General features: G+C 34.2%; 2 protein-coding genes across 5 annotated transcripts in view; both read right to left on the bottom strand.

Moving 5' to 3' along the window:
• LOC149477473 (nucleolar protein 4) overlaps positions 1–16,050 on the bottom strand; it is a 136,040-nt gene that overhangs the window by 109,467 nt on the left and 10,523 nt on the right. The gene's annotated exons all lie outside the window — the stretch shown is intronic.
• LOC149477474 (uncharacterized) lies at positions 2,047–4,437 on the bottom strand. The gene is made up of 2 exons (XM_089710851.1): positions 3,686–4,437; positions 2,047–3,618 (listed from the first exon to the last, which is right to left on the bottom strand). The coding sequence occupies exons 1-2, from the start codon at positions 4,025–4,027 to the stop codon at positions 2,926–2,928; spliced, it is 1,035 nt and encodes a 344-aa protein (XP_089566977.1). The 5' UTR covers positions 4,028–4,437; the 3' UTR covers positions 2,047–2,925.

Consider the following 16,050-nt stretch of genomic DNA (forward strand, 5'->3'; position numbering starts at 1 on the left):
TTGAATGCTTAACTCCTACGCTGAATTTGTACACTTTGAATCGTAAAAATTGAATGCGTAATCTCGCACTTGGCTTTTGTATTTCTGTATTAGCTATCGATCGAAAAACAAAATAATTAATGTAGTAATATACGAATCCTAAATGATTTAGATACTTGATAACTTCGGTACTGCAATTAAATGTTAAGAACGTGAATAGTGACAAAGTTTCAGAAAGATGATCGGCCCAGACGAAGTTGCAAGATCCCTTGAATTAATATGAAATGGTGTTTGAAATGCGATATTTTATAACGACAGCGGCAGACAGAGAAAATTTGAAACCCAAATAGCGACATTAAAATATTATTTCTAGTTATTTTTATCACCAATACATATATATTTTTGTAACATACTAACTACCATTACTATAAATTATTTAATAATTTATATTTATAAGAAATCTTATTGTGTAGTAAAAAAAATAATCTGTAAGCGTAGAGCGCTTGGCACATCTTGTATAAAATGTTTTCGGCGATAAAGTCCATTTTGTATTAACAAAGGGCAAGTATTAAGCCAAAAAATATAATCTCTGTCACGAACTCGACGGGCTGAAAGAAATCCGCCGAAAACAGTGAATATATTTCGTGAAATATTTAAATTATGGAACGCTTTCGTGCGGTTTATTGACGATTTATACTGTTTTTGAAGTTGAATTTAGTATTAAATTCTCCTATTTGACACGTCGTATTATTTACAAAAAGCGTCGAACTGCTTTATATTTCGATCCACTCCTTGTGAGACCACTTACTCTACGAATAGCTCATATCTTAATTCATAATTCAGAGCACGCCGGTCGCAAAGTGCAAGCGCGCGAAAAAAGCCGGCGAAGCACGGAGGGGGAACGGGGTGGCAGGGTAAATTGTCCATGAGGTGATACTTCGGCAGTTATTAATGCTATGTACATAAGATGCATCGGTTTGTTGATCTCTATAATCTATTGTACAGTTGGTTGCACAATCCGTCAATTGTTCCTATTCATTTGTTTTAATGCGGTTTTTTATCTTCAATTGCTATGATGAATGTTTGAAAACATGTTTGCGGCAACAAAAGTTTAATGAAACAAATGCATATTTCTTAACAGCAGAAAACTTAAAACCAAAAATATTTTTTTCTCTAAACATTAAAAACTTTCAATTGCTAACCCTAGAAGCGATCATAGTTCCACCATAGGACATTAACAGCACGATCAAATCTATTTCTACAATTATTGATCCCAACGGGACCGCACCGCTGAGGGTACGTCCCCACAGATACTGCGAACGAGTCGACAATTATAATGGTTGTAATAAACGGTGCTTTGCGCACATCCTGGGATCTGCTATTTATTGTGCCTTTATGACCCATACCGTACTTGCTGGATCAACTGTTTTGGAGAGTGGGATGATTATAATCAAACATAGTACGAAATTGATGCATTGTGATATTTTTCATTAGATGAAATGTCGTTTATGTCAATTAGGTATTGTCAGCTTTCCGTTGTTTTTCATACAAATGAAAAAATCCTAAGTACCACTATAAAAGTGTAAAAAATGATAATTCCACTTATAAAATGTCGGAGTACTATTCATTTACATAATAATAATAAATTCTTGAGCTTAATAAATGCTAACGAGTGGCAGCGCATGCTAGTTTCGCGATCCCGCCATTTCGGTAGCTATAGCAAAATGTCGGACGCTTTTTGGCGGGAGCCGGGAGCGGCAATTTGCAGTTTTGCACAGACTAATAAATTATGCAGTCGTTCGGAAATAGCGTTATTCAATTTTTATATATTTTGACAGATACATTTAAATGTATAGGTAGGTAATGTAATTTTTTGAATTTAGTAGATAGAGATGGATATAAGTACCTACCGTGAATGGTGAAATTAATAAGACTTCATATTATTATGAATTAAAAACCTTGGATTTTTGGTAAAAAAATATTAGCATAAATATTATATTAGAATTAAAAGACAAAATCAATTAAGACCAAAAAGAAATAATATATCCACTTTTTTGTGTTGAAAATAATAAAACACTGGTTGACATTCATAAAATATTTATTCTTCAATAAATCACATCTAATTCTGGCACGTACAACAACAGATAAAATACAATTTAATATTACTTAACATCTAATGTATACTGTTGAGGTATTTTCTATTAAAAAATCACATCTCACGTTTCTACAGTACCTAACTATTCTATCACTGAAAATAAATTCGTAATTTATACATGTAAGTAAGTACAGGTAAATAATTAATAAATATTTTGGAAGTAAAATAAATCTTTAATAACTTTTAAATTGTTTGACTTGATTTAAAAATAAGCTCGTTTAAGTTTATAATTATTGAACGAACGTAATAAATTTGTAAAAAAAAAGTTAAAAATAAAAATATCATACAAAACCTATAGTTCTATGATTATGTATAAGAAAAAACAAAACACAGCCATACATCGAGATCTAACATCAAACCTTAATTCTAGAATTAATTCAAATTGTATACTTTGTTTATTTTCTATTGGCAGATTATTTATTTTTTGTACTTTGGCATTCTTCCGACTATTACTGACTAAACCTATCACATATATAAAACATCTAAAACACATATTTAATATGTATTATGAGCTGGAATATATTATACTCAGAGGTAGATTTTCATTGAGTTACACATCCATTTTTAAAAAAATTCGATTCCGCTGTCAAACGTCAAATCCAAATTTGACGTTACATAGATGATATTTTTTATCTGCATCAGGGACAGACGTAATTGTTTATCCCTGATATACAGCATACGAGACAATTTGACTCGTACCGTAAACGATATTGGCAACATTGCCAAACATATAATACATCGAGCAGTTCTAAAAAACATATTGTAAATGCTCGGTATATGGATGTGTCAATTTAGTCTTCAGGTTCTGAGCCTACAGTATAATCGACTTTTAAATCCCGCTGCATGTCCTCCGGGGACTCATTTCGCATGCCCATTACAGAACGAGCTGCGAATGAGTTTTGGGACATGCTAGACAGGATACCGTTCGAGAGAGCCTGCACGGATAATGCCTCTTGCGACGGGCCAGCGTAGCTATATTGTTGGTATACAGCTTGTATGCGAGCCGCATTCACGAGGGTCTGAATTTTTAATTGCGTATCCAATGCGAGGCTCAGCGGCAGCTTTCGTAACTGACTTGCAATCAGTTTTCCAAACATTTCAAATTCATTCTCATTCCCATTTTCGGAATGTTGACTGAGGTCTTGCGGCTCAGAATCGCTCCGGTCGTCGTAGTTCTTTTTTTGTTTTGAGGGCAGCGGGTATATTGTAGCGAGTGAAGTTGTTAGCGGGGTTGCTATGCCAACAGGTGGGTTCAGAAACGGGGCAGTCGTCGATGTAGGTAGGATTCCAAATGGGGAAGATTGATTGAGACCGAATGGCGTACTGGGCCGCGGCGACGGTGTATTTAGGACATAAGGTGTGGAGGACCGGGTCGAGTTGCGGCGTTTACGCGGGCTTTTCTTTTCTGGTGACTTTCGCTCGCTCAGATCTTGCACCGCGTCGCTGTCGTCGCTCATCGCGATTTCCAACAAGCTGTTGTCAACCTGTAACAGAAATGTTTCGCTTCAATGTCGGTATTAACGCGCATGTGTCGTGAATAGAAGCACTTACGGAGCTCGGGGTGACGATCGCCCTCAGAAACCTGTCGGCGTGTTCGAACCACGTGACGCTGGGCCGGTACGCATGCGCGCCGGCCTTCCTTGCGGCGCGGATCTTCTTCAACTCGACACTGTACGATGAACGTATATTTTTTATCTTATTTTTCAACTCCTTTACTGTAACGTCCACTAGATTCAACGTGTTAATTATTTCGACGTATCCCTGTTCGCGTACTTTCTTGTTCTTGTAGTGCTCCGAGACGGGGTTCCAGAGATATTCCCGTTTCTCGTATTCGATGATCATCTGGATGGTGAGGTCTTCGCTCCATTTTGGGTTTGCTAATATCGCAACCATTTTATTTATAACATAGCACGGCTTAAATTTATTGGGATGTTTACGAGCGTTTTGTACTAGGGACACAGAAGAGTGCGGGCGTGTCGCATGCGCGCAGCATACTAAAAGCACGTCGATGGGCCGGTACCCCGCGCGGGGGGACTATTTCGGGAGTAGCCGATACGCAGTCGCGTGCTTTAGAGCGTGCTGTTTCCTCTCGTTCGGGATGCTGGGCTCGAGTGAAAGGGAAGATTTGTGGCCGGTGGGTGGACTCGAGTCGACGCACTTTCGCGAGTCACCTTTTGATTGACGAATTGAGATTGATGAATGATTAATGGTCGTAGTATGTACACAATTCACATATTGGGATATGATTAACGTTTCACGCTAACACGTTCTTGCGTTAATTGATGTGGGGCTGCTTACGATATTTTTATGAGTTTAAAAAAATAATTTAGAAAATACATAATAATGTAGTAAGTAATATTTTGTAAGAGTACATACGTCCTACCTACTATATAAGTTAAGGTTACGAAATGGATTTCGAAATTTAAATTAAAACATAATATTGAAATATTTAAATTTAAATATCTTAAAGAGATATACATATATATTATTATCTTAAGAGTACAAATTTGAAATTAGAAAAAAGAAATTCAAATTAAAAATTATTTCACCGTCACATTGAGTGCTAACATCTATTTAATCTATGGCGCGGGCCATTTTCTCAACCGCTCACACATTATCAAGTGAAGCTGCAAGGCGACAACGTAACAGAGATGACCTGCGCTATACCGGCATGGAATGTACATAAATTATTATTTATTATCATTTAGTCACTTACCTGCGGATAATTATTTTTGAAAATTGTAATAATTGTTTCATTGATTACGTACGGTCTACTGAATTATCAAAATAAATTGACTGCGAAAATATTATATTCACCTGATTTGAAACATTAGATTAAACTATGTATGTGTAAACCCAATATATATATTATTTCTGCCTTTCTTTCGTCTATTAACCGATATATAAAAGGGAATGTAAAAACATGTATTTTTTTTCTAATACAGTGATATTCATCACAGAATAATCATGAAAGAAGTCGCGGGTACTAGTACGTCTATAACCTTCCTAAGCACCGACAACCCCACGTCACCCCTCTTGCACCCTTCGAACCATAATCCTCCATAATTTACATACGTGACGATTTCCACACTCTGATTGATGTGTCATTTTTAAACTTGCTGTATTTTCTGTTTTGATTTTTCTAATGTTGAAAATGTTATTTATAAAACGTAATATGCTGATGTAAATAGGCTTTCTGCTAGTAAAAATATTGCCAGTAGCATGCAAGATAGGTACCTAAGTGCTGAAGAAATCTGCGAAATTATTTGATTTTTCAAAAATTCATTCAGAGATGATCGTGAAACAAATGCATTATAAATAATTGTTTACATAAAAATTTTAAAACTTTAACGTCAATTTTTTCGTTGGTCAATTTTATGTTACTTTATCATTATTCCTTGAAGAAGCAGAACTGTCGAATTATCAATTGAGAATGAAACGACTCTGCAAAACGCAGTGGCCCAAGCATAAAATTCAATTATAAACAGTACTACTTCAGAAGTCGCGTCAAAGAAAGACAATGAAGGAAAACGTCAATGTTGTAAAGCGTACTTCGTTCGCAGCATCTACCAGTTAACTGATTCTCCGTAACCACGATCAATCGTTCCACACTTCAAACGCAAAACCACGAATTGTACCGGACAAATTGAAATATTAACACCATAAAGACAGAACAACCGTCACGTAGTCGCATTAATAATGAAATACAACGAGTGCTTTCAGTTCGTTAGTAGTTTGGAAGCGGGGCTGGGTGTAAATTGTTATATTACGTTAGAGCTAGTGGCTGGTGCTAGTGATTTATAGTATACGACTTTTTGCGACTAGACTTTGATAATAGTCCCCCCTTTCTGTATCTTATGTTTTTAAGAAAGAATACAACGATTGTTGCTGTATCATGTATGTTAAAGTTATTGCTACTTTCTTTCTACGTTGCACATCTTAATTCGTTTTGATCATCATTTCCTATCCAAGCAGTCATATTTTCCACAGTTATGCGTATCCATAGCTTTTATCCAGCACCGGACAGTACAAATATAATTTCGTACCACATATATATTATGTACCATTGGAAAAAATACTAAATTAGGTATTATTAATTTGTTTGTTGATCAGTTTAAAAGGAAATCGTACAGCAGAGTCGCATCAGACGCTTCTAATTTACAAAAATACGGTTAACGAATGTGCTTCGACGACAAAGGTTGAAGAATTCTCAACAATAGAGGTGATTATAATGATAAGTGTAGCAAGTTAATGGTGGAAGCGGTAAATTACTGGCCGCGGCGCTTCAAAGGCAGATGCGAACTGTGCAGGGCTGCCTCTCAAGAGTTTCGGTTTTGAGGGAAGGTAAGGAAGGAAGTGGGAACATTTATCACAGCATACATATAGGTACACATTACTACTTTAAAGTGAAATAATAACTTTTTGCAAAATATTGTGGCAATTTTCAATCCATTTGTGGTAGAATAAAAAACATAGGAGCCTGTTGCCTACCAGATATATGTATTTCTAAAGTTAAAAAGATTTTTTAAATCTATTGAGTACTTTCTCAGTTAAATCTTAATAATCAAACAGACAATCGAATTCTTGTTTCTTATTAAATGATTTGTGGGAAATGGCAACCCTAAGAATGTTTGATCTTGAACGCATTTACATGAAACACGTTTTTTGGAGATCAATATTTTCGGCGACAAATATTAACCAAGTCATATTTGACGGCAAAATCTTTCAAAGATTTCTGGTCTAAAGTCACACAGTCGCAAGAATATTTTTAATGGATTGTATAATCTTGACATAGCTCTTCTATTGAACTAATTAAAATCATATCCGTGTTTTTCTATTACATTATTATCTTCAGTGTTTTTTTAACCAATAAATTAAATAAAAAAATATTCTAATGCACAGTGCAATGTAGGTAGTACACTTATACGAATTTTTTGAATCTATTCTTAGAATCAATTTTAATCTCTTACAATCCACAAATCAATACAAGATAGTTTATTTTTATATTTGCTAGACCTTTACGAATTTATTAATTCCACTGCAGCTAATAATGAAAAATCGATATCCAAACTGAGCATCAGGAATACACAATATCGTCTGTCATACGTATTAAACACTAAGGGACTTGGTTATTTGATATTAGCCTCTGTACCTATGTCATCAAGGTTTACTTTCGTATATCTTAAAATTCGCGAAATGACATCGCAGTTAGTACCGAGTGTGAAGTGTACCACTTGGCCTCGGTGTCCCCTTTTCGGGAATGGGGCAGATGCACACATCTGTTTCAGTTATCGATTTAATTATGGTGCAAGCAGGTGATCAATCCCAGGACTATGTAGGGACAAATACTTATTAGTTTAGGTCTAATGTCGCACTTCTTTAAATATAATATGTACATATATTTTACATAATAGGTATTATTGCCCACAAAAAAAACATGCATATTTATATCTACTATGACTATGAACTATGTGATATTTCAAGTCGTGTTTTGTCACAAGATGCTTTCTAACACAATTGAAACAAGGAAATTAAAGCTTTCCTATTTCAATGCGAACCGACGCAAATAGAAAACCCTATCCTACTAGGTACGATGAATAAATAGATAGATTTGGATTTGGCACAAGGATAGACTATTATAGTCAAAACACTTTTCATATTTTTGTGCCACGTAAAAGCAGTATATACCTGTATGTATAAAGTTTTGTGAAAAAAACATTTCGTCAAGAACACGAGGCAAAAGTACTGCTACTTGGCCATTACCCACTTGAAGTTTTGAACAATACAGACCACTTCGCAGTCAACTTGTCCACACTCGACTGTTTGAGGACGGCTAGCTTTGATAATTTATGTTTCACTAGACTTTGGACGCGTTTTTTGCGGGAAATACTGTTCTTTTTCTTTAGAATATTCTTTAAGATTTCATACTAAAATCAGAGGGATCATGATGTCTTGTAGCAGCATTACTTCCAGTGTGGGAAAGTGATGGCGCTAGGCGACCTACCTATACCAGGTGAAAGGTAAGACATTAGACGAATTTAGACAGGAGCTTCTACTCATGAAACTGAACAACTTTTGTTCTACAACTTTGCTGAATTCGTAAAAAAAATTGGACTTTGTAAGGAAACTTCGCTAATCAGCTGACCGATTTCCATACAAAGTCCAAATTTTTTTCTACGAATTCAGCAAAGTTGTAGAACAAAAGTTGTTCAGTTTCATGAGAAGAAGCTCCTGTCAAAATGCGTCTAAATTCGTCTGACGTCTTAACAGTCACCCTGTATAGGTCTGGCCTGGCGCTGTCTTTTTCACACTGGAAATAATATTGCTTTTATACCGAAAACATCATGGTACTGGGGCAGACCCATCAAAATTCTTGTAAAATGTAATCCTGACTGACAAAAATTGACTATTTTCAACCAAGGAGTATCAATGAATATATTAAATGCATCAATAGAATTAAATTTTTAAGTTGTAAATATGTATTATGTAGGTTAATAGAATTAAAACGAATAAGGGCTGATTTTTCAATCCTTGGTTAAAACTTAAAACTTATTCATCGAATAACGTATTATTTATATTATAAAAATAAAAATAAAATCATCATCATCACTTTTTTTCTAATTGTCCGTATATGACAGTTTACGAGTGACATTTTAAAATGTTCGTGTAATTTTTTATTGGACGGATAAATTTTAACCAAGGATTGAAAAATCGGCCCTTAGTAGATAAATTAACTAAGAGTAAAGGCTAATTTTGATGTTTCGCAAGATCATAGTGAAGTAATTTTTTAGGGAAATATTTTAAAATTTTTAGATAAATAACAGTTATTTTATTGTTTATATTGATTTACCATACTTTATTACCTACATTATACCTATACGTTGCTAATAATGGCGATATTATTATCCAAAGGGATGATAGGTAGATACTTGTAAAATTAACAAATAAAATAATGTATCGGTCGTTTCATATCAATCAAGCTGCAAATTCAACTAATAAATCTCACAAAATATATATAAAGTATCAAGGCAACAGAAGCGCAGTATAAACCATCATCCCATCGGTCGACAAGCGAGGCGCGGCCCGGGGCACATTGCCCGAGCACTTACAACTTTAGATATCTATACTTCTATACCGTCTACTGTCGCTATCTACCTAGACACGTACTGACTACAATACTCCGGCCGTACATGACTCGTAACTTACACCTCGTGTTTATGCGTGCCTGGTGGCTCTCTGTACAATTATTAAACAATTTACTACCGTTCGATTCATTAATTATTGTGATTATTATAAAAAATTAACATGAATTTGCATTCTTTCGATTGTTCGTATAATAATTTGGCTAACAGGCAAACTAGGGACCTATTACTTATTAGTTCAAATTGACAGAAATCGATTAATAATTTGATTATTAATTAGCTATTAAATAAAGTAGATTAATACTAAACATGAGTGCTAAAAATACTCTATATAACTGTGGGGAATTATTTCACGGTAAAAGGATTAAAAACCGCCCGCGCCGCGCCGCGGCCGTCATGAACTCGTCTATAAATCAAGGACTGATTTGTGTAAGTTATTCAAGGATTTGTCCAACAAGTTTAGTCGCTTAATACAAGAAGCAATCAATAATCCTATAAGGTAATGGTCTACTGAAAAACCAGCAGTTAGCCTAGGGCTTTATCGTGAGAAAATAATCCGACAGAGTTGGAGTCCCTTTATCGTCCGGAAAGGGACATTTCCGTGAAAGGAAGCAACTCCCTGTCGGATTATGGCCGCCTGGTACTCGACGGTTCTATCGTTCATTCCTGTTATCCTGGTTTAACTAGTCCGAATTAGTTTTCTTTGAAGTACTTAACAACTTTTACTTGCTAATTAAAAGTAACGAGAAATTATTACCAAAACAAGTAATTTCTATACTTATTTCTTATTAATTCTAATAATATTTAACATAATAAAGGACAGGTTATCCGATATTTTTTTAGAAAACAAGAAATTAGGTAAACTAGATTCAATTTAAAACCAATTGGTCGCGATATAAACAAGCAATTGCCAATCGTATAGGAGCTACCAACGTTGACAAGAGAGCATTTTAGTATAGTTGGTTCTTTGATATACTGTTCCTCTTGCTATTTCGGTTAGAGTCCGGGCTGTCTGGCTGGTCGCAGTGGTTGCGTTTAGTAGTGCGCATCTCATCTGCACAGGATAATTTCCCTAATTTGAAGTCATTTTTTAACGCGTAATTTTTAATATTTTACCTTTAGATAGATCCATCAGTCATAATTTTTTTATTGCAAGACGTTTTTTTCGTTGTTAAATAGGTACCAGACGCAATTTTTTATTTCGTTTTTATAAAAAATTCAAATTATTTTAGAATGTCTGTAAATTTCATATTATGTTCTTCAAACATAATATAATCTAAAATTAATTAGCCAGACGCTAATTCGATTGTTAAGTATTAAATAATGTGTATAAATAAAAAAAAGTAATGAAGCATGCAGCTCATCAGCTAGTGTATTTTAACTATGCGACAGGAAATAATTGCAAGAATACAATATTATTTACACTTGTTCTTATAAATAAAAGCTAAAATGAAAAAAAAAAACACACACACCACACCACACACGACACACACACGTGAACACACACACACACGCATGTTTAAGTTTGTATTGAATTTAACTAAAGTAGTTAGCATGAATTTATATAGGTAGGTATACTAGCGGTCCGCCCCGGCTTCGCCCGTGGTACCTACATGTATAAACTATCCTATCTCTCAAGTTGAATCGAACTGCACATGGTGTGCGAATTTTATTATAATCGGTTAAGTGGTTTGGGAGTCCATTGAGGACAAACATTATGACACGAGATTTATGTATATATATTAAGAATTAAGATTAATGAATTAATATTGTTATCATCATCACTACATAGTATAAAAAAAGTCGCTTTCTCTGTCCCTATGTCTCTTTAAATCTTTGAAACTACGCAACGGATTTTGATGTGGTTTTTTTAAATAGATAGAGTGATTCAATTGGGAGGTTTATATGTATAATAACATCCATTAAATAGTGGAGAAGTACCTACTGTTATTTTTGAGGTTTCTAATGTGATTACGTAAATAATTACAATTTTTCCACTTACAGTGCAAACGGAGGCACCCTACGAGTTTTATCAAAATACTTAATGTACTAACTGCATTGAAAAGGTCTACAGAAAAGTCCGTGATGGTATATGTCTATCTCTTATGGATAACCCACAATAACTTTTTTTATCATTTACTTTTTACGACAAATAATGGCTAATTTTCGAAGCGATTTTAACCAATACAGCATTAATCCTTAACCAATTAAAGACCTTGAATACATTGTTCATTTAATATAGATCTATATGGCCTTTTACACATGGATTTAAGTGAATATTTTCGAAGATATTACAGATTTAAAAATTGCGGGACGTAGCGTTTGCGGCGGTACCAGCCGGCCGCCCGGCTATATCTACACTAATATTATAAAGAGGAAAGATTTGTTTGTTTGTTTGTTTGATTGTAATGAATAGGCTCATAAACTACTGGACCGATTTAAAAAATTCTTTCACCATTCGAAAGCTACATTATCCACGAGTAACATAGGCTAGGTTTTATCCCGGAAATCCCACGGGAACGGGAACTATGCGGGTTTTTCTTTGAAAACGCGGGCGAAGCCGCAGGCGGAAAGCTATGTTTTTATATTCAACGTTCACAGTTTTTCTGTAGTGTATTTAGCGATTATTGCACCCGTGCCAAGCCAGGGCCGGGCGGGTCGCTAGTTAATATTAGATATATGTATATTAGAAAATTTAACTTGTATTGGCAACACTGTATTTTGTCTGTGGTTCTTTTTCTTCTTGTACGCGGTGTGTAATGTGTGGTATTAGGCAATGTGCTATTGGAAACAATATACATAAGTTTATGTAATCGCTGTTTTCATTTAAACCCATAACTTAATAGATAAGTAATAAAAAAATTGTTTTGTATAGAAGATTGTTGATGTACCCTAATAGTTTATTTTTTAGCCTAAGGAATAAAATGTACCAATGGAAGGTACTTGTTCTCACAACACAGGGAATCCTAGAGTAGGAACAATTCAATTTCTATGCATCTTAGGTATATTTTCGAAAAAAAGAAGTTATTTTTTATTGTTATTTAATTTTCGCGGCCGACCCTTTCTATCTCTCTTGCACTTTAAACTATCTCTCCATATACACAATCATCAAATTGTTATAATTACCTACTTTCACTACGTTTTTATTTGTACACTAGCAATGCCCTGCGGTTTCACACGCATAGATAGCGATATCGTTACAGTGAAAAGTCTACTATAGGTCGGACTATAGGTTTAATTTTTAATCACATGAAAATCACCTTTACCCCGTCCCGCACTAAGGCCTTTTTTTTTTGTTTTAGTGGGGAAATCTTTCATAGATACCCACGGCCTCCGGGGGAGGGGCCGTGGGTTATGTCGGATTCCTACCGACCAAAACCCCACTGTGTTCCGTCAAGACGCATATTGGTAGAATTCCTCCGTGACCCCCGCACTACGGCCTGCTCGAACAGTATACCTACTATTTTCTGTAGATTGACACTTTTAAAAATTCGTTATATCTTTTGAATGGAATATCCAATTCTTTTCATTTAAAAAGTATTTTGCTGGTATTGAAACAGTCTATAATAAAACATCATTTAATGGGATAAGGATTAATATATGTGTATGGATAACATGGTTTGATTACTGTCGGCACTTCTATTTACTTTGAAAACGTAAAAAAGTTGTTGTAGTAACATAACTACTGAAGATGGACATATGGTATCGCGGACTTTCTTGTAGATATTGATCCATTCTATAATACCGTAGAACATTTTTTTGTTCTATCTTCAATAGATTCCGCAGCGCACGCGATGACAGAAGTTTTATTGAGAATTTTTTTACACCTTGGGTTACATTATTGCATTTTTGGTAAGGATCTCTAATTTTTTTGAAAATGCAATATAGCCTATGTTGCTCAGTAAAGATGCAGCTTTCTAATGGTGAAAGAATTTTTGAAATCGGTCCAGTAGTTTTTGCGTGAAAACCATACATACATACATACATACTTACATACATACTTACAAACTTTTCCTCTTTATAATATTAGTATAGATATTTAATACTTAACAATCGAATTAGCGTCTGGCTAATAAATTTTAGATTATATTATGTTTGAAGAACATAATATGAAATTTACAGACATTCTAAAATAATTTGAATTTTTTATAAAAACGAAATCAAAAATTGCGTCTGGCACCTATTTAACAACGAAAAAAACGTCTTGCAATAAAAAAATTATGATTGATGGATCTATCTAAAGGCAAAAGTTTAAAAATTACGCGTTAAAAAATGACTTTAAATTAAGGATAATTTCCTGTGCAGATAAGATGCGCACTACTGAACGCAACCACTCCGGCCAGCCAGACTGCGCGGACTCTAACCGAAATAGCTAGAGGAACAATATATCAAAAAACCAGCTATACTAAAATGACTTCTTTTTCAACGTTAATAGCTCCCGTACCACAAAATATATTTTAATTTTGTACTTTATGTACTTCAATACCACTGCATAACCATCTAACAGCTCTATGAAAGACTGATACGAACTAGTAATAATAACAATTTTACCGTTAAATATAGTAATTTACCATACATATTATCTCAATGTAATTTACTCGTAAATTACTCGAGATATAAAGACTGTTGCACTGGCCAAAATGCACATCGAAATTCATTCAATTCACAGTGACAATGTAACAATAATCTTTCACAGTACCTTACATTTATACTATAGGGAAAACAAGGCAAAAGAGTTAATTCCAGTACGCTAGGGAGGTATTAATCAAAATTAAAAGTGGATTAGGTGAGCGCGGTTTTACGGAATAATTTTAAGGGACTAAGCCCTGAAATATTACATTGTAAGAGTTAGCGGTCATTTGTGTTTGTAGCAATGCTGGTGTTCGAGACTAGCTTACCACCTGGCTTGACTCGGGAAACCAAAAATAATACGTTAATAAATTGCATGTCAATAACTGGCAGAATAATATTTTACAATCAAAAAGGTATAAACGAAAACGTTGATGCCGGTTTAAGTTCGAATTTCAACATTAGAAAATGTACCATAGGTTCTTAAAATTGGTGATTTTTCTTTCTAGACTACATATTATAATAACAAAATTAGCACAAAATCATACATTTTCCAAATGCATATTCGTTCACATTACCCCATATCCATTTCAGCAGATTCCCATATCCCGGGACGAGAGACCCGCGGGCGAGTCGAGTATTATTTTATGTAAATCATAATCCTGGATGAAACGACAACAGTACCATATTTTTAACGTGTTTTTCTTACGGTTAAATCTGCCGCAAAAATATAGGGCGCTGGTGTATGGACCAGATATCTGAGACCTCGTAGGATGAAAAAATGAAAAAATATGGAATTCATCATAAGAGACTAGCATTGCTTAGTTACAGACTACAGTACACAATTATTATGTAGTACATGTGTAATTACATACTATTAGTGTAAAAAATGTAAAAAAAATTCGCCGTTGTTTCATATCTTCAATATAAAAAATACGATTGAAATATTTTTTATACATTTTTTTATTATTTTTAACACTGTAATGAAAAACTATAATATGTTAACCGCAACTTTGTGTTGAACATATCGTTTTATTGTTGTGTCTTCAGCTTCGCCTCCCGTCATCACAAGGAGATAAAAATATAAAACCTGTTTTATGAATAACCATGTATAGAATAAAAAAATCGGTCTACGGTAGCTTTACAACATTAATTAAGCCCACTAATGCTTAAATTTAGTCAGTATCTTATTTTCATTATTAATAAAAAAAAATCTCCAAAAAACGTTTTAACAAATTTTAAAATTTAATCTAGTAAAGTGACAATGGAACAATCGATATCGATGTTACTGAAAACAGAATAAATTCAAATTTAGAACGCTCGCAGTGCACGTTAAAGCGGCAGTCGGCACGTTCGCCATTTTATGTCGCGTTTTTACGATGTAGCCGATAACGTTTACGAGGCGCGTTGAGTGGCGTCGCCACGGCTCGCCCCGACTGATTGCATGTGAGGGGAGCTAGTGATGTGATAAAAACACTTTTAAACATAAAAGCATTAATCTCGGTGGCCGATAAAAACTCAATTTTTTAACTTTATTTATGACTATAGTTATGTATGTATAGAATATGCTATAAATAACGACAATCACTGAATACTGTGAATAAATATTTTGCAAAAAACATATTTAATAAAAAAAACTGCACTGTTCATAAAGTGAGTCTCTCTTGTGCTAAAATAAGTATTTGTGAAGAATCTTGTTGGTGTATCTAATGTAATTGATATAAATTATAAATATTATGTACTTATATAAAGAAAAAAGTTTCTTCTCTCCAATACAGCACTCATTATAATAATTAACATAGTAAAAAGATAAATACAACAATAATCTCCTATCAATTCTAAATCAAACGTTTCTCTATACGTTGAAAATATGAAAACAGTAAGGCTTATTAAAATAAAAATTATCGATATCTCACGTCCAAGTGCATCACTAGCTCGTAGTCAAGAATACCCCGCAGTCGAAGACATCTCCGACCGCATTCAATACGCTTCACCGAGCTTTTTGAAATATATTCCTTTGACGTTACGGCACATCTATTATTGGTCTGATGTCCAAGTCTACTATATATTTAAGTAATGTAAATTTCATTATAATATACTTGAAGTCAATGTTCTTCTTGAAGTAATAATTCAAAGTATACATTTCAATATATTATTCTATTATTAAGTGTTTTAAAAATTAGTCAAACTAAAATATATTGTGAA

The sequence above is a fragment of the Colias philodice genome, chromosome 25, assembly GCF_061535455.1.
Source record: "Colias philodice isolate Cphi_HAF_F1 chromosome 25, ilColPhil1 Martin Lab GWU primary, whole genome shotgun sequence".
NCBI classification, from domain to species: domain Eukaryota; kingdom Metazoa; phylum Arthropoda; class Insecta; order Lepidoptera; family Pieridae; genus Colias; species Colias philodice.